The sequence below is a fragment of the Miniopterus schreibersii genome, assembly GCF_964146895.1.
Source record: "Miniopterus schreibersii genome assembly, chromosome: 8".
Lineage (NCBI taxonomy): Eukaryota > Metazoa > Chordata > Mammalia > Chiroptera > Miniopteridae > Miniopterus > Miniopterus schreibersii.
In genome coordinates this window covers 20,248,147-20,272,418 of record NC_138109.1, presented here as the reverse complement: position 1 = coordinate 20,272,418, position 24,272 = coordinate 20,248,147, and the positions used below count along the sequence as shown (strand labels likewise).

Genomic DNA, 24,272 nt, shown 5'->3' with positions numbered 1-24,272 from the left:
TGGGGAAAGGGGTGTCTAGGCATGTTCAATTCAACAATTATTGCTTGAGCACCCATGTGCAAGGCTCTGCAGCAGATGTTGGGGAAGAGAGACAGAGGCCCAGGGAGACCTAATGAACATGCCTTCCTGCCTTTCATGGAAACCATATACAATGAACTGCAAGCTACGTGATAAGGGCATTATGGAAGGTCCTGGGAAAAGCTCGTGGGAGGAAATAGTGGAGTTATGCCTTACAGGATAAGCAGCTGTTGAAAGGGGGCCTGGGATGAAAACAGGAAACTCTCCAAATGTCCCCACAAGACAGGAACGGATAAACAAACTGTGGTTCATCCGTATTACGAAATACTACTCAGCAATAGAAAGGAACAAAGTACTGACACAAGTGCATTATGCTAAGTAAAAGAAGCCAGTCTCAAAAGCTATGAGAATCCAGTTAGGTGACATTCTGGAAAAAATAAAACTATAGGGACAGAATACATATCAGGGGTTGCCAGGGACTAGGTAAAGGAAAGGGCTGACTACAAGTGAGAGAATTTTTGTGTGTGACTCTTCTCTATCTTTACTGAGGTGATGGTTACACGACTACATGCATGTGTCAAATTTGCAGAACAGTACACTAAAAAGGGCGGATTTTACTGTATCTATATTATACCTTAATTTTTTTTAATAAAGGAAAAGCAGAGAGGGGGCTGGATGAATGTGGTCATTCTGGGGATAAAAATGCACAATGCACATGGGAAATGGAAGGCGTGTGAGGGCATGGTGAAAGATGGAACTAAAGTGTTATGTTTTGGCTAACTTGGGACAACACTGAACAGCACAGGAGAGCATTTGGTAGGCAATGGGAAGACATGAAGATTTCTGAGCAGCGGAGTGGCAGGGTAAGATCTGTATCCTGGAGAATGCATTTGGGGAGCAATAAAGACAGGGAGGCCGTTAGGAGTCTCCTACAATACAGGCGAGCTCTGCCTACGGTGGAGGGAACACGCAGGAGAAAGAACTTAGACGAGAGATTTCAGAGCAGAGCAGAGGACTATTTGACCAACTGGACATGGGGGGGACAGGAAAGGAGGAGAAGAGTTTAAAGACAACTCTGACATTTCTAGCTTGGCTAACTTAATACACAGTCATGCCAAGTAACACGAGAAAAAGAAAACCGGAGGAGGCACAGGTTTTGGGTTAGGATGAAACAGTCGGTAAAAGGTTGAGACGCGTTTTGCTGGAAACGCCGGTGGCAGAATAGATGGCTGGTGCCAAATATTCTCATGCGCCTCCCTAGGGAAGGATTATACTTCCCCACCCAATTAACTCAGGAGTGGCCACGTAACTGGCTTTGGCAGATAAAATGTGGCCTGAAATGTGTTACTTCTGGGCAGAAGCTTTAAGAGTCCGCGTAGGGTTTGCCGTGTATCTCTTTTCCCCTCTGCTACAATGGCTGGCAATGTTCCAGACGGATGTTTCTCTGTCAGCCTAGGTTTTCGGGGTTGCAGCTGCTACAGAGTCACAATGAATGTGTAACATGAGCAAGAAATACATCTTTGTAAGCCACCTTGACGCTAGAGTTTTTCACATGGCCTAGCCTATCCTGACTGACACTATGCCTACAGAGAACATCTAAGTAAGTTTGCCTGGTAGGTCACTGGAAGGGCCAGTTGGGAGCTACGTAGGAAAGTTTGTGCCTGGAAATACAGATTTAGGAAACTATACGCAAATGAGTGAATCCGGAGAAGTGGGTGAGACAAAAGGGAGTTGAAATTGAGGAGGAGGAGGAGCATGAGAAGCCAGGAAACGTCAGTGTTTGATGAACAGAGGAGGAAGAGTGAAAGAAAGCCTGATGAGAGGTGGGCAGCGAGCCTGCACAGCGACATCGCGGAAGCCAGCGAAGGCAGTCACTGCCGGTGCTGCAGAGAGGCCAGTGCGGGAACCCCACAAGATATGGCTGCATTCAAAATGAGCAAGACATTAAGAGCAACTTCAGTGGAGTCACTGAAGTCGAAGTCAGGCTACAGGGAACTGAAGTGTGACGTGAGGAGGTACAGATGGAAAGTCATTTTCTTCCTAAAAGTTTGATCATGAAAGGCAGGAAAGATAAGGTGGCAGGTAGACCAAGGGAGAAGCCGAGTGAAGAGAAGTTCATTTGGGTGACTAAGAGAAAGAGCTGAGAAACGTTAGACAGCGAGGAGAAGGAGGAAAAGTAATGGGAGAGATTGAAAATTTGGAAAATAAAGGGTGATTAATGAAGTGAGGCTCTGGAGAAGGCAGAAAGGATTAGAAACAAAAGCCTAAGTAGGGGGGAAGCTCAGGTGGAGAGATCTGCCTCTGAGACGTGAGGAAGGAGATAGGAAAAAGAAGATTTAACTAAATTTGAAAGTAGAGGATGGGATGCCAAGAAAATGCATGCCTTCTAGATTTTGTTTTCTGAGGGAAACAGAAGGTTGTTCTATTGTTGGCAATATAAATTGTTGGCAATGAAGGCATCATGGACGGGGTTGGAGAGCTGAGACGAGTACAAAGGTTTGGAACAGATGCAATAGGGAATGAAATAAATGAAGAAGAAAAAAATTACAGCCTCAAAGGCCTGGCTGTGATGTGCTATTATGAATTCATAATACAGTTCATTATTAAGCAAATGACTTTTTGCTTCAGCAATCTCTATCAGCCTAAGAGCAGAAGTAAAGGAAATGGGCAAGTGGACCGGTTCAGAGCTGGAGATTGGCAAGAGGCATGCTTAGAGAAGTGAAGATGTTGGTAAGTGTCAGAGGTGCCAAGTAGACCGAGTACTGGGACTGTTAATCTTGAAAGGTTAGGAGTGACACTGGATAGTAAAGAGCAAATCTGTGAGATAACTTGGGGTTTCAGAAAGATAATCCAAGTCCAAAAGCTACACTGATAGCAAGTTGACGAAGGACAGAAAGGTGATATGCAGTTAAGGAGGGGGTGGCAGGATGTTTTGTGCCCAGAGCTTAGGCAAGAATTCAGGCAGTTTATATCAGCAGAGCCTAAGAAGTACTACTGAGTCAGGGTTTGGGCAATGTAGAAGGCAGCACTTTGAATCTGAGCTGACTGGTGGACCTGGAGCCCCAAGGAGAAAACCTCAGTCCTCTAATGATTTAGAAAACAAAAACAGCTCCGCCTTGGATTAGATGAAAAAACTAAGGGCATACTAGAAAATAGTGGGAGTGACCCACAGGATTACACAATTAGGCAACAGAGAGAACTGGTCTCCCTGGGGGTGGATCAGGGAGGACCTGGAAAAAAATGAATATCATAAAAATATCACAGAAGCAAAGTCATCCAATATCATGTGCTTACCTAGTTTACACATAAATATACGATTATAAATAGATACTTTACACAAAATGCCTTTTATCAAGTGCTGGGAACTGTACTGCAAATTAACATTCGTTTATTAATTTAATCCTTACAACTACCCTGTGACACAGGTACTGTTCTTAATACTTTTTACAGTAGGGAACATTATGGCTTAGAGAAATTAAGGAACCTGCCCACGGTTAGCAAGTGTGACATCATAAATATTCAAAGTGTATACCCTAAGAATTCCCTGCACTGATATAAAATCGTTTAGAAGAGAAATTCTCCCTTGTGCCCTAGAACCGTGCCTCAGGCACTGGCAGCAAAAGGTGGCAAATGGCAATAAAGTAAAGATAGATCAACCTGCCCTGTGAAGATTGCCTGTATCACCCTAGTGGACCTGGCATGTTTCTGACCTCCCCTCTAAAAACTCTAGAAACAAGAGAAATATTCAGTCTTGAAACCTGTATCACTCAGAATCATCATCTAAGATTAACTGTAGTTAGTATATTTATTAAATTATTATTAGGCACTTCTGCTTTTAGGAAAAAAAGTATGTATGTTCACTCAAAAACACGTTTACTTGTATCAAATAATGAAGCTTAGCCTATGTTTTCTTACCCTTTCTGTTTTATCTGCACAGAAGAGTCGTGTGTGATGTCTTTTCTGTACCACAATGTAGGTTATTCCTGGCCGGTAATCTTCTTCCAAGCTAATACACGCTTTTCGAATTGCTATTAGTTCTGGCCAAGCTACCTAGGAGTTACAAATGGAATGACATATAATTGAGAACTCGCCTAGTAGCTCTCTGATCTCATTTACCCAGAGTGGCAGATAGATGAAAGGAGGCTCTGTCAGACATCTAGAAGCCCCAAAAGGCAACTATGGGATAATGAGAGTACCTGCTTCATTTGTCCCTCCGATACCCCTCCACGGTAATAGATGATCCGTGTGGGTTTGAAGCGTGTGGATTTGTAGAATTGGATCAGCAGCTCTCGAACCATGTTAGTGAGGTCCTGGATTACCTCCTGACTATAGAGGAGCTCCTGGGAGATCTCCTGGCGGGAGGTCTGCACCCGAACAGTGGCACAGTACCGGCTGGGGTGACCATCCATACTGCCAACGACAGCAGCAATGGAAGGCTTCTTCCCGTCCCCTGCAGGAGGGTGCGTGACATCTGCTCCCAGGAAGATGACAGGCTGCTGGAACACTGATGGCCTGCTCGGATTTAAAGACACATTGACACTCAGATATACAGATGAAATGTTTGAGTTTAGCAAGCTCACCAGATACAATCTCAAGGAGAAAAATACCATGCATGCTTCTCTGGTAAATTCTTAAGAGTAGGATTTGGGACTGAGTATTGATTCTTGAAGTATGATCTAGGAGGCACCACAAATCTGGAAATCTCATGTAACTGATACTAAAGATGTAATAGATACTGAAGAATAGGTACCTCCCTGAGGGCAGAGGCTACATTGTATTTTTCTCTCTATATCATCATCCAACAACATGGTTCTAGTACTGAACAATATAACAACAAATGCATATTCCTAACATACATATACATAACATAATAACAGCTTACATGAACTATGTACCAGCCGCTGTGCTAAGCATTTTACATGAACTTGCCTGAGATCACACAGGAAGTGGTAAGGCTTGAATCCAAACCCAGGAAGCCTGACACCAGAGTGTGCACTCTAAGCCACTATGCTATATTGTTTCAGCTGTCTGGGGTAAAATGAAGTGATTTCAGATTTTAGGTTAACTTCCTCTATGGTCTGTATGCCTTATTTACCAATGTTACAGAAAGGATTTAATTACCTCAAAGTTTCATTCAAGGACAAAAATGAGAACTGTGATATGATTGTCCAAGAGTAAGGCACTCAATTTTACCTACTTCTTAAGCACGGCAATGGCTAATACCACAGCCCTAAATTTAACTTTTCAAATCACTTTGGCATAAAACCATTTTAGAGTTAACAAGTCAGATATTATCTCGGTCAGTAAGAAAACAAGATGAACCCAGAGAGGCCCATACCAAGACACATCAAAATTAAAATGCAAAAAGTTAAAGACAAAGAGAGAATCTTAAAAGCTCAGCTGGTTAGAGCATCATCCCAATATGCCAAGGTTACAGGTTTGAGCCCCAGTCAGGACACATCTAAGGATCAACCAATGAATGCAGAAATAAGTGGAGCAACAAATCAATCTCTCTCTCCTCCTTCTCTCTCTAAAATAAATAAATAAATAAATAAATAAATAAATAAATAAATAAATAAATAAATAAATTTTAAAAATAAAAAATGATTATAAAAAAGAAACCTGAAAAAAAGGAAAAAGAAATAGAGATTCATATTTGAGGTTTGTGTGCTTTACTATAAATTAAATATTAGATCTCAGTTTAAAAAGTGGGGGAAAACGGAGTTCAGAATCTTACCTTTGATGAGGTACAAGCACGTTGTTAATTCCTCCAAGCTTTGCATTTATCTTCAGGCAAAGGTTGGAAAGGGTCTGGGGTGAGGTCTTCACTACATTTTTTACCTGGACACATTGCGTGGCCATACCCAGGAGGGTATCTCCAACACGTTTCACCTCCGCTACAAAAATAATTAATTGATTTTTAAAAATGTTTAAATATGCTCTTAATTACTCAGAGTAGAGGGGAAAATGCCACACGCTGACATTTACAGAGTGCCTATTGTATATCACACACGGTGCTAGATGCTTTTCATGCGTGGTGTTATCATTTGCTAAACCCCCAGGGAAATTTTTTTTCCAGTTTGGATAAGCTATTCCCCACACCTTTCTTCCCTTCTGCAGGCCTTTCACCTAGCCTGCTTTCTTTATTCTAGGATGGTGCCTGCCACCGCTCACTCAGTCCCTTGAGGTTCTTTTTCCCACAGGGCTGACCTGGCAAAGGAATAAATCTGCTCCCTGGCCCCTCCCTCTTGTTACACACACACCAGCCCTTTGAATTTTTTGCTCCCCCTGCCCCCGCCCCCCCCCCCCCGCCTTTTTTCTCTCTAAACATTACAGGTAAACTGAAGGTAACAAAAGAAGCAAATACAGGGAGGGCTGAACACATTTTATAAAGTTTAAACAGCTGGTCTATAGGTCCCAAATCCTTTACTTAGATAATAGCTGAAAGAACTTTGTATTCTTAGAATAGATACAAACTAAACAGCTCCTTTTCTGGAGTGGTAGGCTCTGCTCCTCTCCTCCACTGTGATATTCCTAAGTGTTTCTAACCAACATTCCGTTCTCCCTGCATTGGGGGCTATGATAGAATTTCACTGTACACTCCAGCCCTCATTTCCACTGCATTTCCTGGCCCTGTTCCCATTTCCCTCACACAGGCTGGGTGGGCCAACAGCTGGCTGTGGCCAAAAAGGTGCAGATGTTAATAACTCTCCAGAGTTCTCTTTTTCTCTCTGCTATGGAGCCAGCAACATTCCAAACAGTGACTGCTCTGCCAACCTGGGTTACAGAGTGAAAATGATATGACGATATGGAGCAGAGGCTGCAGTCTGCCCTCAGTGGACACATAGCAGGAGCAAAAAGCAAAACTTTGCCACTTAGAGCCCCTGAGAGTTTGGGGTTGTTTGTGATTGCAGCATAACCTAGCTTACCCTGACTGTTAAACCTACTATTAAAATCATCCTTCATTCAACATTAAAGGGGTCCATACCATATACTGGCGTCTTCCCAGGCAAGATCACCACTATTAGCTGTAGGCCCACATATGTCATTTTCAGATGTTTAAACATGGGCTCCACGCTGTCAGCACCTTGTGCATACTTGCAGAAACATGGCTGACCCTGGATGGGCATTCCTGCATCCTTAGAGATTTTACGGAGCTGGTCAGTGAAACTCCTGTTAAAACAGAACCAGTGGCACAGTGCTTTCATTTCAGAGTACATTCTTAGCATTTATTTCCCTCTATGATACCTCTTTCAGTTCTGCAAATTCTTAGCCCAAATCAGACATAAACAAATAAACAACAACAAAAATCTTTAGCTGGTTGGGGGAAAAAAGACTGGCAGTTGGATCACTGCAATGCAGAAGAATCTGTGGTATTAAACTATCAGATTATTGTTTTGAATTTTTAAATAATTATGCCCCAGTTAGGCCCCAGAGACTAGGATAACATTCTTATCCAAAGAATTTTTTTTTTTTTAAACATTCAAGTCAGTAATTCTGGACTGAAGAACGGCAAAGTGAAAATTTCAGGTACTGCGTATTCTGGTAAGCCTGCTAGGAGAACGGGTGGGTAAGCTTTTGTAAGCCTGTATTCAATTGAGAACACAGATATACGCTTTTACGCAATCAGTGCATTTAGGATGACATTCAAACTAGTAACAGATTTGAATCGACACAAGGTCAAAATAATCATCACTTCAATGAAGAAAAAACTCATGAAATTTTAAACTTTAGATTTAAGAAGTTACTTCAATCTATGTATAAAGATTTCGGAATAATTTCTTTTGTGCATTTGCCAATATTTTGTAGGATTCCTTTCTTTCATCCCAGTTCCCTTTTCCTGCCTTGATTTTTTTCCACCCTTCTCACTAATTTCCTTTGTATAGACACCTGTATGTGTAAGACATGAATCAGTGATCTTAGTCAGTGACCTTTCGGTAAAACATGCTTGCTAGTAAATTAGAATGATTAAAAAAGGAACTCATTTATATCTTAGCTGAAAAGATACAATTAATACCAAAAGAAGTTTCGCTCAGAACCCAAGAATTTGCCAACCAGCACGGCTTCAGCCTTGTTCGTCATAGATTTCTCCTCTAAATGTAAGGAAGCTGAGTCAGATTCTTAATGTAATTCCCAAACTGGCAAATTACTATAATACAAGGTATTTTTCCTATAGCCAGATGGTGCCACTATAGGAGTCAGGGATTTAGTGCCAGTGCACACAGCACATTCACATAAAGATGGTGTTTTCATATCTGGAAGGGATATTACTAAGCTGAAAATATGAAGATACTCACTTTAGTAAATCTTCCCTACATTGTTTCTGAGGCGCAAAACAAGCAACTGCCCAAACTTTAATTTCAATGCCAGCATAAAACTGCTTTCCTCGCATGTCCCAGACACCCTGGTTGGGTGTGGCTACTGTTTTATTCTTTAAAACAAAACAAAACAAAAAAAGAAACAAAAGAAAAGAGAAAAGACATTACAATCTAAGGCCATTTGAATATTGATGAGGAGATCAACAGAACTCTATTTGGTATTAGCCAAAAAGACAAAGAGCAATAATAAGCAACACTATGGGTAAATTCACTGTGGTTTGTAGAAAAGGTCCTCAATTATTCTCTTTTTGACTGGTCATTGGAAGGAGGTTGCTGAATAAAATAAAAAGCTTACCCGGCCTCCGTACTGTAGCATTGGTGCTGGAAGTACCCTGCCTGTGAGCTCTGTCATTTCATTGTGGACAACAATACCAAATTCTTTAAGGTATGGATCAGGTCCACCCACCATGCTGTTGCTCTTCACCTAAAGAACAGGAAAGCCTGCATATATAAAAACCAAAGAGTAACTGTGTCCCATCTGGAGCTTTCTGCTGCTTTGTGTTTTTTTTTTCATCTTAAAGCTGGCATATCGTAAAGACCGTGCCTTACTGACCAGTCTACTGATTTCTTCCTGTCTGTCAGGAGCAGATCTTGCTGTGGCTTTGATCATCGTAGACGTCTGATTGTCTGTGAGTTTCTTTATACACCGCTGTCCTGCCACTATATTACAGACCTGCCAAGGGGCAAAGAGAAATTCATCTGTGTAATGGGCTCCTGTATCTTAAGCCTTTGCCAAACTGTATCTTACATCTTTCAATTCCTCCCCCTCCCTATCCCCCAAAATGAAAATTTTGTTGCATAGTTATCCGTCCAAAATATTTTAGAAGTTAATACTAAATTCTACCCCTTGCTTAGATACAACTTATTTTATTAACTCATTCAAGAAATTGGCAGACTGGCCAAAGAAAGTTTAGCTTACCTCAAGTGGCAAGTATGTATGCTTTTGCTCTTGTCCCACTTGGAGACAGGGAAGATGAGGATATTTCAGCTGCAGACTATACTTTTGCTTAAAATATTGAGCTACAGTACATTCCATAGCTTGACCATTTTCTAGCTGTAAAGGAAAACTATAGGAGACAACATCTTTTTAGAAATGTCAAGTTCTTTTTTCTGAAACAAGCAAAGTCTACTAACATTTTCTACCTCCATCAGTCACTTCAAAACAAAGGTCAAACTTTATTTGAACATTTTCACCCAAGTCATTTTAGTATTTAATTAGAACAGTGATTACACTGGAATTTTCTGTTTTTTAAAGCTAGGATGAAAAAAAATTTTTAATTAAAGTTGAAAAATAACCTAAAACAAGAAGCAGCTACAGAATCAGAAATTACACAGACTCACTAGAGGTCAGTTTAACACCTACAGCTACAATCTTGTGTTGGCTTCATGTAGATAGGAATTTTGTTTGCTTAAGAGAATGTTTTTGTAAAATGACTGTAGCATAGTGATGGGGCCCACATTTTCAGATCCCCAAAATAGGATAAATATATGTGGGTTTGGAGACAAATGTATGTGGAAATTGAGACTATGCTAGGATATTTGGTATAAACTGGAAAGCATGATTTAAGAGACTCCTTATTTGGCTCTTCCAGTGGGCAAATTATCTCAAATGCTTGGCACAATATTAACTTTAATCTTGCTTTCTTAATTGTTATAGCCCCACAAAGTAACAATGCAGTGAGGATCATCTATGTAACACTCATGTAACTCTCCTGGTCTGAATTCAGAACTTCAGGTTATAAGCAAGCTGACCACTGATCACTGCAGTGCAATTAGGCATCTATGTCAAAGGAGGGAATCATTTGTTAAGCCCCATATAGATCCAGGGATGTTTATATTTCTGGATTAAAATCAGTGCACTTATGCCCTGGCTGGTGTGGCTCAGTGGTTAGAGCGTCAGCCTGCACACCGAAGGGTCGTGGGTTCGATTCTGGGTCAAGGGCATGTACCTGGGTTGCAGGTTCATTCCTAGGCATGTGCAGGAGGCAACCAATTGATGTGTCTCTCTCACATCGATGTTTCTCTCTCCTTCCCTCTCCCTCCTCCCTCCCTTCCACTCTCTCTAAAACTCAATGGAAAAAAATGTCCTTGGGTGAGGATTCTAAATAAATGAATAAATAAACAAAGAGCACTTTGATATCTATTTTCTCAATAGACATAGTTCACTGTGGATTAGAATTGAGTGATTAGAAAATGAGATTGGGGAAGTGAAAATGAGTGTGCTGCTGCAAGCATCCCATACACACTGACAGGTGGAAGTGACAGCTAGCTACAAAAGGAGGGGGAAAACCCGCACAACTTTGTAAACTGAAACCAAGTTTCAGCTATGACCTGCGCAGAAACCTTTTAATGGGTCCATGATATATATCTTCCCATGACAGCCTCATATGACTTAGAGGCCTTAACAGACTCATTGGACCATGCATTGAGAATTACAACAGTGTAATAAATGACGTTATAATGAAGCCTCCGCATCATTATGTAAAAAGTTGAGCTACGCTTAGCATACTCTGTTTAGGAGGCGAAATGAATTAAAGGCAGGAAATATATTTTACAAATATCTATCAAAAAAAATTTAAAACATATTTTAAAGCTTTGGTGCTTAAATGTGAAGATCTCGGTGATTTTGAAAAAAATCACAATATGAGTTACCAATTCGTCAAATGATTATAGTAGCTTCCTGTTACCAAAAATATAATGCTATCACTTTAGATGTGGTTAACATACGTTTGATGACTGGCTGGCCGTCTGGTCACATTACAAACTCGATATTTTCGTTTCATCTGTCCACAGTGAGTCACCTCTACTTTAAGACCTGAAGTTGGAAAAAAAGCTAAAACATCAGTATTAATTAAAATCATAGTGATAAAAACAGATTCAAATATTTTCAAAAAGGTATGCCATTGTACAGGACAAAAGTTGCAAGGGTATGAGAACAATTTCATCGTGTATAGGCAAAACGCCTCAGCTAAGCAGAAAACACTAAAACCCAGATGGCTTAAGATTTGTAGTCACTTTTTATTACTTCAATACATAATTACCAAGCGTCAATTATGTTCTGGTGCAGATGAAGTTTATATTCTCGTAAGAGAAGACAGGTAGCAACAAGCAAAGAAAGAAAAGAAATTCCAAAAGGAAAATAAATGAACGTGTGTTAGTTTATTAAAATGGAAATTTTTAAGTAAGGGTAACAGTTAGTAAATGTCTGGTGCGTGCCAGGTACTGTGCCGGAAGCTTTATACAACTAATTGCATTTAATTCTCATAACAATCTTACAAGATACATATTATTATCTTTGCTTTAGAGATGGAATAATCTAAGGCTCACAGTGGTTAAGCAATTTGCCCAAGGTCGCACTGGGAGCACTACCTGGGATGGGCCGGAGGCTCAGGTGAGTCTGACTCCAAGACCATGCATGGCCCTGGCACTGAGCTGAACAGCCTCTCCACAGCCATGCTAATGCAAATACTCACCTCTGATTTCTTTGGTAAACTTGACACGCTGGGAGTCTGTCAGAGGTTTGGTTTGTTCGTTGATGTTCTGGATGTCTAAAACCTCACACATGAACTCAATGATAGGCTGGGCCCGGTAGAAAGCAGTTGCAGATACTAACGAACAGAGAGGAAGGGTACTTAGCCTCAGGGAAAGGGGCGGGACCAGGAACACCAGCCAGAAGACTAAAGGGTAAACAGGGTTACATCCTACCATCGATATTCAGCATCATATTCCACATGGCAGGTCTCACAGACTGATGGAAGCCAAACCAAACCTCCCTGCCCCCTCCCAGAGGGTGGTAGTAACCTTCCGGAGGGGAGAAAAAGGAGCGGCCCACCGGAGTGTACCTGAAGGAGTAAGGAGAGTTTGTTTGCGTGTTTCACAATAAGAACTTGAAAAGTCTCTCATTTTACTCTCAGCTTTGTAAACTGAAACCAAGTTTAAACTATGACTTTATAAAGGAAACTTTTAAAAAATATATACCTTTTTTATTTTTTAATATATGTTTTTTTATTTCAGAGAGAGAGGAAGAGAGAAAAAGAGAGATAGAAACATCAACAATGAGAGAGAGTCAGTGACTGGCTGCCTACTGCATGGCCCCTCACTGGGGATTGAGCCCGCAACCCGGGCATGTACCCTGACTGGGAATCGAACCGCGATCTCCTGGATCCTAGGTCGATGCTCAACCGCTGAGCCGCGCCCGGCAGGGCCAAAAACTTTCAATGGCTCTAATGCAAACTATCAAAAAAGGGTGTGACATCTATGGCAAAGAATTCAAACTAAGGTACTAACCTCATGGAGGGAAGGTGTCTTGTGATAACATCAAGTGCTTGTACCGAGTCATCTGGGACTTCATTCAAGTGCCCGGCTAAAGCTTCTAAAAGCAACTGAAGGCTCACAACTGACACCCACTGAACAGACACTTTAAAGGTTTGGTCTTTACCCTCACCTGGAAGGGTAACTTCCATGTCAACCTAAGGAAAAGTACATATACATGCATATTTACAAAGGCTGAAAGATCCCAGAAATACTCAGTACAGTATACACATAAAGACATTTTACACTTCTGCAATTGCCAAACATTGGAAACAACCTACATGTCCATCAATAGGTGAATAATTTAATATCAAACACTATGCAATGGTTTAAGGTAGACGCTACAAAATGTCTTGACCTCAAAAACATTATGCTTAAGTGAAACAAGCCAGACACAAAATGAAAATATTGTATGATTCCACTTAGATGAAGTACCTAGAATAGTTAAATTCATAGAGACAGGAAGTAGAATAGTGGTTACCAGGGGCCGGGGGAGGAGGAAATGGGGAGTTATTGTTTAATGGGTACAGAGTTTCAGTTTTGGAATGATGAAAAAATTCTAGACATGGATAGTGGGCGATGGCTACACAACAATGTGAATATACTTAATGCCACAGAACTGTACACTTAAAAATGGTTAAAAGAGGTGCCCGGAACAACAAAGTGCGAAAGAAGGAGTCGGAGCCTCAGGGGCTCCTAGCAACGGGCCAGGTGATGTTGCATTGGATATTATAATTACAAAAGTAGTCTGTGTTTTTAGAACAAGATGCCATTTGAACTTAAGGAAGATTGCTTTGGAGGCAGCAAATGTAATTTATAAGCATGATGTTGGAAAAGTATTAATGAAACTTAGAAAACCTAGAATTCCAGCTACAATTTGGTCCTCAAGAAAAATTATTTGTGAGCAACAAGTGAAGCAGCAGCTAAATTTGGTGCCAGATCTTTAGCCCACAGTTTCCAGAAACTAGGTTTTCAGGTGATATTTACAGATTTTAAAGTTGTTAACATTTTAGCAGTGTGTAACATGCCATTCGAAATCCGCTTGCCAGAATTCACAAAGAACAACAGACCTCGTGCCAGTTATGAACCTGAACTTCATCCTGCTATGTTCTATCGGATAAAGTCTCTAAGAGCTACATTACAGATTTTTTCAACAGGAAGTATCACAGTGACAGGGCCCAATGTAAAGTCTGTTGCTATTGCTGTGGAACAGATTTACCCATTTATGTTTGAAAGCAGGAGATTTTATAATTCATCACTTAATTGGTTAGAATCCCTAACTGAGCACCTTTTAAAACCTGCTGCACACTGGACTCCAAACAAAAGGAAAACTGGACCATGGCTACAGTGTAAGCTCCAGTCCCTTTGGATTTTATTTCAAACTTTGCTGTAATATAAAAAGGATGTTTACAAGACATGACATTGGTGCTTTTACAGGACATTCTATTTATTTTCACAGTAATTCTCAGGTCCCCACAAGCAGAGCTGTCAGTGTGCACGACCTTAAATTGTTTTGTTGTTATTTTTTCCAGTTTGAGCTAATGTGTTTTATTTGTGAATAGTCTTTTACATTTTTGTATGTTGAATATGGGCACCAAAGAACCTATAAAAGTTATCTTTTTTAATTAAATGTGAACAAATAAAAGTTTGGAAAAGGTCTCTCTTCATATCCATTCTATAACTTTTATTCCCCATCTTCTATTTTAATAAAAGTTGTATTCATATAAATTTGAAAAAGTTAAAAAAAATGGTTAAAGCAGTAAATTTTATGTTATATATACTTTACCACAATAAAACATTTTTTAATTAAAAAAATAATAAGGTAGATTTAAATGTACAGAAATGACAAGATCTCCCAGACATACTGTTAAATGAAAAAATATACCAGAACAATATACAAACAAATAAGAATGTACACATATAAACGCACAAATAGCTAATGCGCACAAAAACATCTGGAAGGATACATACCAAACTACTAGCTTCCTCTGAAAAGGAAAACGGGATTGAGGACAGGTGGCGAGGCAGGAAACCACATCCTTTCTAGGCTAAGTAATTTTATAATGAGTAGACGTTTATGTATTGCTTTTTATTTATATTTTTTAAAATAAATGTTCAAAAAAGTTATTGGGGTATTAGGAATGTTTTCGTAAGTGGGTGTTACATAACATTCTATAATTGATAAAAATGCCACTGTTCAGATTCAGGTAGCACTTTAAACAATGTGAAAAATGTGGAATACGTGGTAAAGATGACATAATCAACCTAAATTCTAATACGCATCTCACCTTCAATTATCAATTAACTAAGGGACAAGAGAATATGAACAGAAAAACCTCTCATCACGGTGAGAAACAGCTAAGAACTGAATTATTACTAGAAAAGGAAACACTGTTGTCCTATGCAATTATTACTAAATTAAACCGCAGTCCTAGTAAATATTTCGGGCTGTCAGCACTCACCCTATCCCGTCCAATTGGCAGTGGATGTGCTGTGTACATGTTCCTTTTGCCATCATAGCCAGGCTGCCGATCACCAAATATCTGCATCTTGAAGTGCCGCACCATTGTGTCTACCACCTCCCTTAGCAGTAATGGAGACAGTGGAGGTTAGCTTTGAAAAACGCCGAACCGTACAGAGACTATCATCATACCTGAATCGTCTAAACTCGGTTCAGAAGCCATTGGAAAAAGTAAGAGTTAGAGAGACCACTGATTTAACTAATTAAAAAAATAGTTAACTAAAGAAAGGTAGCAACAAGTAAACAAAAGCAACTGGGAGATGTTAACAGGAGGGAGGAATGAAAGAGAGAGAACACTTATGACAAAGTCTCACACCCCTGCTTTCCCAATTCCTCTCCTACGATAAACAGCCTTATCAGAAAGAATAAGCTCTCGTAGGTATCTCAGCGTGGCATGTTCATAATTGAACAATGATAAGTCTGTTATCAAGTATACATCCTTATGGGCTTCCTCAGAAATCTGAGGGTCAACAAATCTAAGATGTATCATCCTCAAACGGATAAGTCAACCCCTTTGACTAATGCCGGCCTGTTTTATTCCAAAGTGCTCCCGAGCCAGGTGGAGAAGGGAGTGTTGTGAAATATCCTCATTCCATAAAGGTTACCAGCGTCGTTTCTTTCCTTTTAGAAGGCAAGCCTTTCTCTCACTCAGGCGTGCATAGCTTGGCTTAAGTGTTCTTGCCCATACACCAGGTCACGCTGTGCAGGCCCTGAAATAAACGCAGCGGCAGGGCAGCTAGAGCATGCGGTTCAGGACAGAGCCCGGGAGAGTTTGGAATGCTGGAGTCAATGAAAGGCCGCCGCCGCGTCTTACCGATCTTAGCGAGAGCCAGAGCGTTCTTAGAAAAGCGAGAACCTTAATATTAAAGACTACTTGACTATCGAAGCGTGGAAACAAAGGAAAGGAAAGTGGGTGTCCTCAGCACCCTGTAAGAATATCTGCTACAGGGCTATGTCTTCACGCTTGGTAAATTCCCACCATACAGACCACAACCCTTACGTCGTCTTGGATAATGCTGGAATTAAACAGAGCTTCTCTCTCAGCTTACTTTTTGCAATACTCCAAGACTTAATAATAAAATTTGAATTTCCAGACAGTTCTTTTTCCCATAGACACGAATGTCTTCACCGACTTTTATAAATCTCTGCTGCCCTCGGACAAGGAAAGGGGGCCCTTTCCTCTTTTTGCAATTAGTATTTACTGCCGGAACAACGATGTATCCAGCACTCTGCTGGAATCTGTGGAGGATTGCCAAGGGTGACACAGCAAAGGAACTTATCATCTTAAGAGAAAAAACGAAGCCTACACATTGAAAGGGTGAGAGAACAGTATGATACACAACAAATAGTTATGTGCATTTCTATAGAAGTCCACTCTTTCTAATCCTTACCTGTTGACTCTACGAGGCCTTTTTTCTGGTTTAATGTCCACATCGTAGTGATACACATCTATTTTAGGAATCTGAACCTGAAAATGATTGGCTAACAGTCGAATGGGTTTTCCGACAGTTCCGAGGCCAGGGCGGCGAGGAGGCTGGAACAGGCTGGTTGGAGGTCCTGAAGAGATTGAAAGACATCCCATGTGCTAATTGGTCCTGAAGGATAGTATTTCCTCCCTGATGATGATGAGGATGATGAGGATAGCTACAGCTACTGAGATATCATTATTCACTAAACATGCTATGATATATAAAGAGCTTGGGGTGTCTTCTGACCTAAGGTTCTCTATATTTCTAATATTTTACCATGTTGCTGTTATTTTGAATATGAGGAGCATCAAAATTAGATTATATGATGCACTCTCAGATGTCAGCTGCTGCAGAAAACCTTTTATGAGCATAAGTAGATCTATAGACAGGCTCATACAATTATATGCATTTTTAAATAAAAATCTCTAGACTCTGGGGGCCATCATCATGATCCATTAATCTTCCACAAATTAGCCTGCATTATCATAGTTTGTATGGAAGGAGATTAAACAGCAGCTATATTTATCAATTTACTTACTAATTTAGATAGTGAAACAATACCAATAATGCTAAACTTTCCTGTTTATAACCTGATATTTTTAGAATCTGGACAATCTGATATTTCCTGATCATACAGTCTAGTTTACTTATTTAACAAACATTTATTCATTTATTACATATCTATCTGCACTGTGGACTCAGGAAAAAGACAGCCTCTGCCTTCAAGAACTCATAGTAGTTCTCTATCCAGGGGAGATTTTGTCCCTCAGGAAACATTTGACAAATGTCTAGAGATATTTTTAGTTGTCATACTTGGGGGGGTGTTACTGACATGTAGTGGGTCTGGGAAAACACAGTCTGAGAAATATTTGTCTACAAAAAACCTTACTCCTTTTTGATGATAATGTCAGCTAGACACCGGCCTAAAAAATATACATCTTTTCTGCTATGAATAGGTGTTCAGTAAAGTGGGCTAGGATTACAATGGAAAGTTACAACAGAAAGTTACAACAGGTTCTTTTGTTGCAATGGCATTTCGCCAAGAACAAAGACAATTCACTGAGGAAAGAAAACTTTGATGCAAGAAGCTGTCTGGTCCAACATCACTTAGGAACATCAAAGCAAACACTTGAATGAAATACATGTTGACAGATCACCATATACTAACTCTTCAAGGACTGAAATCTTTTCACATATTAAATTCATTGTTCACTCATCCCCTAAATTCTACTCATCCTTGAAAACCCAGGTCAGGTGTGACCTCCTTGGAAAGCCTTGAGAATATTCCAGCCTGGAGGATGCATCCTCTGTGTTCCCAAGACCTTCTGTGTAACAGAGCACTTAGTACAAGTACATAGAAACAACCTGTTAAATTACTGTCTCCTCCACTAGACTGTAAACTGAGAAGATGTGGACCTCCAGTTCATTGTTACCTCCTCAAGACCTAATTCAATGACCAGCACATCATAGGAATTCAATAAATGTTGAACTGACCACTACCAACAATCCTTGTAGCAGTTCCAAATAGAAACTAAACAGAAACCCAGTCATTCCTAAAACCCAATTATTTTTTCATCAAAGCAAAAGAACATAGTTTATACTAAAAATATTATTATTGCTTGGAGTTGAGTTGCACTTCTGGTGTACAAGGGGGATCTACTCTGGGTGTGACAAGATCGTTACAAACAAGGTAAGAGGTAAATAATAAATAATATCAGAGGTGATAGTCACACTGACTCAAATCATACAGGTAAGCCAGCCCTGCATATCGCAACATACACTTAAGCAATAGTTTTATCCTGAAGATGGACAAAATCCAGCTTGATGATAGAAATTTAGAAACAGAAATTCAGGTCAAATGACCTACCCAAGGACATATGACTTTGATTTTAAATTGTGACTAGAATCCAGGTCTCCTAACTTCCAGTCCAATGCCTTTTCTTCCCCAATATACTTCACAATCCTATGGTATCTCTACCTCTCTAAACTCCTTGATACCAAAGGGACGGAGGCAGAGGAAATGAAAGAGAAGGGATTAAGAAGTAGAGAAAAGCAAATAGCATGTTTATTTTCTTTGGCAAGAAAGAAAAGTCAGAAGGTAAGCCATCATTTCTTTTAATAAGTTTAGAAGATTTATTTAGAAAACTACATTCTAAAATTTTCCATTCCAAAAGCTGGTTTCTTTGAATTTAGCAAACTACTTATGAAGAAAAAGCCCACTGGCTAAAGCTGGGGCACCAAACTACCTGGGTTTCTATCCCGGTTTACTACTCTCTAACTGCATGAACTTGGGCCAGTTTCTGAGCCTCTCTGTGCCTCAGTTTCCTTATCTATAAAGTGGGGAGTATGTGGTAATCATAGCATCTATCTCTTAAGGCTATTCTGAGGATCCGATGAGACAATGTATATAAAAGGCTTAACACAGTGTCTCATAATAATAGTAAGTGCTCAATAAATGTTAGTAGGTTGTACCTGCATAAATACTACAGTGCTCAAAGGTCCCTGGGCTTTATATTGGGGGTGTCCCAAAAAATTGGTGATATCAGAAACTTACACCTTCCAAAAAGGAAACAAAGATGACAACATAGATTGAATGAAGTCAGCTTTAAATGAAAAGGAGGGCATTAGATAGCAGTCAGATGACCCAGACTCCTCCTCATTTCACCACTCAGCCTTGAGACCTGATAAAGTCAGTTAAGCTCTCTGCACCTCTTTTCTCATCTGTAAAATGGGGATAATGCCTGCCTTGCCCACTCACAGAGGATCAAATGAGCTCAGAGCTGTGCAAGCACTTTCCAAACTGTGAAGCATGGTAAAAATAAAAGTTATCACTACTATAACCAAAAATAAATGGTATTCTAATTAAATATATTTCCAAATTATGATAGTCAGAAACTGAAATGGGGTGAGGGAGGGCAGAGCAAGACTAAGATTGTCTTAGTCTTGACAATGATTGTTCAAGGGAGGAGGGCCCGAAGCTCTAGATGGGTGTGCTTTAACCAAGAAGCAGAAAAGCTTCTCTAGGTTCTAAAACAACCTGGGCAAAATATCCCACAAGACTATCAACTCCCTTTGCTCTGATTCTATGCTTGGCATGTAGCTTCTTGTTATGAATTTGGTTTCCAAGGTACTATGACACCAAAAAAGGAGTTTGCTAGAGAACAGACAAGAAAATATTCCAGTCAACAGAAAAGATCTACGTGGCATTTTGGCTTATTTATTAGCATCTTATAAATGTGGTTAGTGAGGGTTAATTTTCTACAATTCTGGGTGAACCGATAAGTTCTCAAATCTGCAAAAGCTAAAATCAAACAAAGGAACAAACAAAAAATCTCTGGGACATTCCTAACATGACCAGGTTGATCATTTCTGCAAAATTCAGTTTGTGCACACAGTTACAGCCTCTTTCAGTACCACCTCATAAATGCAACAGTTGCTTCAATTATGAGTTACTAACAGGGAAGGGAGGGAAGAAACATTTTAAGTATTTATAATGCACTGCTCTTTACAATAGGACTTCTCACACACATTATCTCATTTCATTCTCACAACAATCTCGCAGCACATAATTATTATTACTTCATTTCATAGATGAGGAAATGAAACTTCAAAGGAATTCGGTAACTTGCCCAAGGTTATACAACTATTAAATTACTAGATTGGATTTGAACAGAAGTCTGTCATGTTCCTAAAGACTTGATCATGCCTTTAGCTGGGGGCTATAGCTGAAGTAACCTAGCATCATACTCACACTGAGGTTTATCAAATAATATTAATGTGACTAGAGCAATTTATTTTTAAAAGGCATATAAAATTTTATTATTAAGGCCTTTTAAAAAATGGTTTAAGCAGCAAATTATGGTAGGATTAAGTCATTCAGTGACAAGAACAAGTTCTAAGTAAAAACCCTGCAAAGTTTCCAAACTCAAACAGTAAAGTGAATTTTCTGCGCACTAAAAAATGAGATGCTCTACAACTAAGTCCACTCCGTAGACAAGGTTTGATATTAAAGTTAATTCTATCACAGCCCCTAAACCCTGCCCTACTTAGCCAAAGCATTAGAGACCGGTTGGGGCTGGAGGTCGGAGCACCAGTCTCCAAGGGACAGGGCACTTCTCACAACTGGGAACGGTTCCTCTGATGAGGGCAGAGTGGGGGAAGGAAACCGGAGGCCGTTCATAATGATAGGAAATTACAATTTCCAAAGCACTTTCTTCTTCATTTGATCCTCATAACCACTCATAGCTCAGTTAAAAGAGAACTCAGGGCATTAAAGCCTGAGCTGAGGGTGGCTGGCTGCTAACTCCTCTGTCACTAAGGGGTTAGCCCAGACGGCTCTGGGGCTGTCACACGGACTGACAGAGGCACAGGACCACAGTCTCCGAGACTTCAGGGCCTTCAAGAAAGGCTGCGCACTTTGCCCCTTGGCCTTCGGGGGCAAGGGGCATTCCTCATCTGAGGGCTCTGGACCTGTGCAAAGAAAAATAGGACTGCAGCCCCAAACCAAGAATACCCCTGGTGGTAGGTGGGGGACCTTCCCCGGCCGGGCCGGGCCAGGCCTCCGTAGCGCACCAGGCACAGGTAGTCTCTTCGGAGGCCCAAACTGGCCCCGTCTCAATCACCTCCCAGAGGTTGGGCCAGGTCTCCCCTCCACCTGGGGACGCGGGCCACCTTCCTGGGCCTCCTTCCCTTAGACCTCGAGATCTGGCTCCCGTCTCCAAGCCGGGGCGCGGTGCCCGCCCCCGGAGGCCCGGGTCAGCTCCCTCCGCCTCGTGCAGTCCCGCTCCCCCGGGCCAGACGCCCGAACCCCGGCGGGGTACGCGCGAGCCTACGGGGGCGACCCGGAGCGACGGCCCCTGCCGCCCGCCCGCCGGCCCACGCACCCGTCCCGCGGCCCCGTTCGGCCAGGCCCGAGCGCGCTCCTCACCTGGTCCCAGCGCCTCCATGGCGGCGGCGGGGGCCGCCTCGCCCCGGTCCCCGGCGCCTCCCGCTCCGGGCCCCGCCGCCGCCGCCGCCGCCGCCGCGTAACGTTTGATCTCCGGAATATTGGCGCTGAGTGGGGGCGCCGCGGAGACGCGGGCGCTGGGCAGGGGGCGGCGGCGGCGGCGGCGCCCGGCCGGGGGACTGGGACCCGGCTCCCGCGGCTCTTCCGGCCTCAGCGACAACAAAAACAATCCCCGCCGCCGCCGCTGCCAGCTGGAGCGGGAGCGGGAGCCAGCGCGCGCGCCCGGCGGGTGGGGACCGGGCGCGGGGTGCGCGCGGCCAGGGGTCCCGGCTCGAGGAGGGGGCGCGCGCGGCCCCGGGGGCCGTGTCCACCGAGCCCTGCGAGGGGCAGGGGGCGGGGCGGGCAGGCGGGCGCGCGCGCCGGAGGGGGCAGTGCCCGGAGGACGCGTCCTGTGTGCGCGCGCGCCCGCCCGCGCTGCCCGGTGCGCCCGGGGCGGCCATCCCGAGCGCACGGATTCGAGGCGCTACGTGGGATCCTCCGGGAGCCTCCAGCCACACAGTGTCCCGCGGAAGATCGGGGACTCCAGACCCCAGTGATCCGCGGGCACAGCCTCCACTTCTGTCAGTGGAAAGTGTCCTGAGAGTCGTACCAGGCACCTCTCGGCCCTCCCACCTCAACCGCTTCTTTCTCCTCTGTGGGTCTCCCCTTTCTCCACTGTCCCGGGACGGAGCACACCCCAGGCGCCGCCAATGCAGCACTTTCCCGCCATTTCTTCACCCGTCGCCACATACCCAGTTGCCCTTCCCTCCCGCGGAGTGACCGTGATGAGCGATGCCTTCTCTCGCTGGTCCCACGGCGAGCGCCTCTGGTCAGCAAGTCGCCAGTCCCCTCCAAATAGAAAAGTCTTGCTTTCTCCAATGACTTCACCTTAGCAGCCAAGAGTGAAGGGAGCAGTATCCTTGGGGTCACGGTCGCCCCAGCGGGCCCAGCATCTCTGGGGCTTTTCGTTGGGACTTGGAGCAGGAGAACATGGGACTGCAGGCCCAGCAGCAGTTCCTAGTCCGCGGAATGGGGGGGCTCTCTGGCCACCAGTTTAGAAAGATAGGGCCTGTATGTGTTGTATCAGTTTGCCGAGGGCTGCCACTATAAAGTACCACAGGCTGGGGGGCTTCAACAACAGCAATTTATTTTCTCACAGTTCTGGAGGCTAGACAGTCAAGATCAAGGATTGGTTTCCTCTGAGATCTCTCCCCCCTGTACACGTCCAAATTTCCTCTTCTTATAGGGACACAGGCCATAATGGATTAGGGTCCACCCCCTGGACTTTGTTTTAACTTAATTACCTCTTTAAAGACCTTATCTCCAAATACAGTCACATTCTGAGGCATATGGATTTTGAGGCGGGCACAATTCAGTCCATAACATGTGTAATGAGATATTCATTTGAGCACCCACAGTGTGCAGCCATAGAGCCAAATAATATTTGTATGTAATGATGAAAAACATCAGGGACACATCATGGTCAGGCACTGTATTATGGGCTTCACAGGGCATTGAATCTTTATAGCCACCTACAAGGTAGATATTATTAAGGAAGGTGAGGAAACTGAAGCTCAGGGAAGTTAAGGAAGTCAGGCTCTGCACTATCGGATGGGGCAGTGAAGCATGGAAAAATTGGAGCTCAATATCCTGCATTCTAATCCTGCTGATTTCCTCCCCCCCTGGTGATGGCATTGGGACTTTTAATTAAGTGACTAGATTCTAGTCTGATACCATACTCCGAGTTATTTTTATAACATTATGCCACATCTCTGTTAAACCAGATATTAACTGGAAACAATAATAGGGGTAAGTTTGAAGGGGAGGAACTATGCACTAAATGAGCAAACTGGTTTAGAGCTAAGAGGTTAAGGAAAACCAACTAGAGGTCAAGTTCTGAGTCAAACTGAGTAGTCACCTCTCTTCTTCTACACTCCAGGCTAAATTCTTCCCACTGTGGAAACAATGCTGGTGGCTTCCAGCCTGGATTGAGGCTGACTTTCCCACTCCCACTTCCTAACAAAGTCTCTCCCGTATTCTGTCTGGTACCCTGAGCAGAGACCCATAGCTTGCTTCCTGTACTGAAAATAGCCTCAGACTGGGTAGGAAATGTATTTACTTCATAGTTTCAATTGGACTGCAATGCCTCAGCCCCTGTCTCTCACCCTGTCATTCCTGAGCCCTCTGATCATCTACATTTTCATTCCAGAACTCACTCCCACTCAGGCACCCACTGTCCCCTTCCTGAAGACCCTTCTGACTGAGCCCTCCCACACCAAAGTTCTAGAGTCAATAAACTCCCCTAAACCTCAGCCTGTTCGGCAAGCCCTCCCTCCATTTCCTGCTGGGGCCAGAAGAAGCAGTGCCCCAGAATACCACTTCCCCTTTGGCTCTCTCTGATGGTGGTGGCTCATTGACTCACATCTACAGGACAGGGGGGTGGGGGTGGGTAGAGAATTGACAACACATTTGGCCCATTGCACCAAACCTTGAGTTTTCAGTCTCCTATAAAAACCACTTGTCATCGGGCTGAACCACCCTGACAGGGCCTCCCTTGGTGGAGTAATTAACTCAGCTCCTGGTCTTATGTC

The 24,272-nt window shown here is 42.6% G+C and overlaps 1 protein-coding gene and 1 pseudogene across 2 annotated transcripts in view; one reads left to right on the top strand and one right to left on the bottom strand.

Annotated features, from left to right (window-relative positions):
- Positions 1–22,020, bottom strand: part of AGO4 (argonaute RISC component 4) — a 30,128-nt gene extending 8,108 nt beyond the window's left edge. The window contains exons 1-15 of the mRNA XM_081143933.1: positions 21,625–22,020; positions 16,620–16,785; positions 15,170–15,290; positions 12,684–12,865; positions 12,102–12,238; positions 11,870–12,004; positions 11,124–11,211; positions 9,316–9,463; positions 8,950–9,069; positions 8,692–8,820; positions 8,316–8,449; positions 7,007–7,191; positions 5,756–5,915; positions 4,215–4,530; positions 3,934–4,068 (exon numbers count right to left, since the gene is read on the bottom strand). Of these exons, the coding sequence (XP_081000059.1) occupies positions 3,934–4,068; positions 4,215–4,530; positions 5,756–5,915; positions 7,007–7,191; positions 8,316–8,449; positions 8,692–8,820; positions 8,950–9,069; positions 9,316–9,463; positions 11,124–11,211; positions 11,870–12,004; positions 12,102–12,238; positions 12,684–12,865; positions 15,170–15,290; positions 16,620–16,785; positions 21,625–21,643 (2,175 nt within the window). The 5' untranslated portion in view covers positions 21,644–22,020. The remainder of the gene's footprint in view (positions 1–3,933; positions 4,069–4,214; positions 4,531–5,755; positions 5,916–7,006; positions 7,192–8,315; positions 8,450–8,691; positions 8,821–8,949; positions 9,070–9,315; positions 9,464–11,123; positions 11,212–11,869; positions 12,005–12,101; positions 12,239–12,683; positions 12,866–15,169; positions 15,291–16,619; positions 16,786–21,624) is intronic.
- Positions 13,550–14,100, top strand: LOC308560363 (TATA box-binding protein-like 1 pseudogene; annotated as a pseudogene). Its single transcript has one exon. The product of its transcript is annotated as a TATA box-binding protein-like 1 pseudogene (transcript).
- Positions 22,021–24,272: the final 2,252 nt, after the last annotated feature.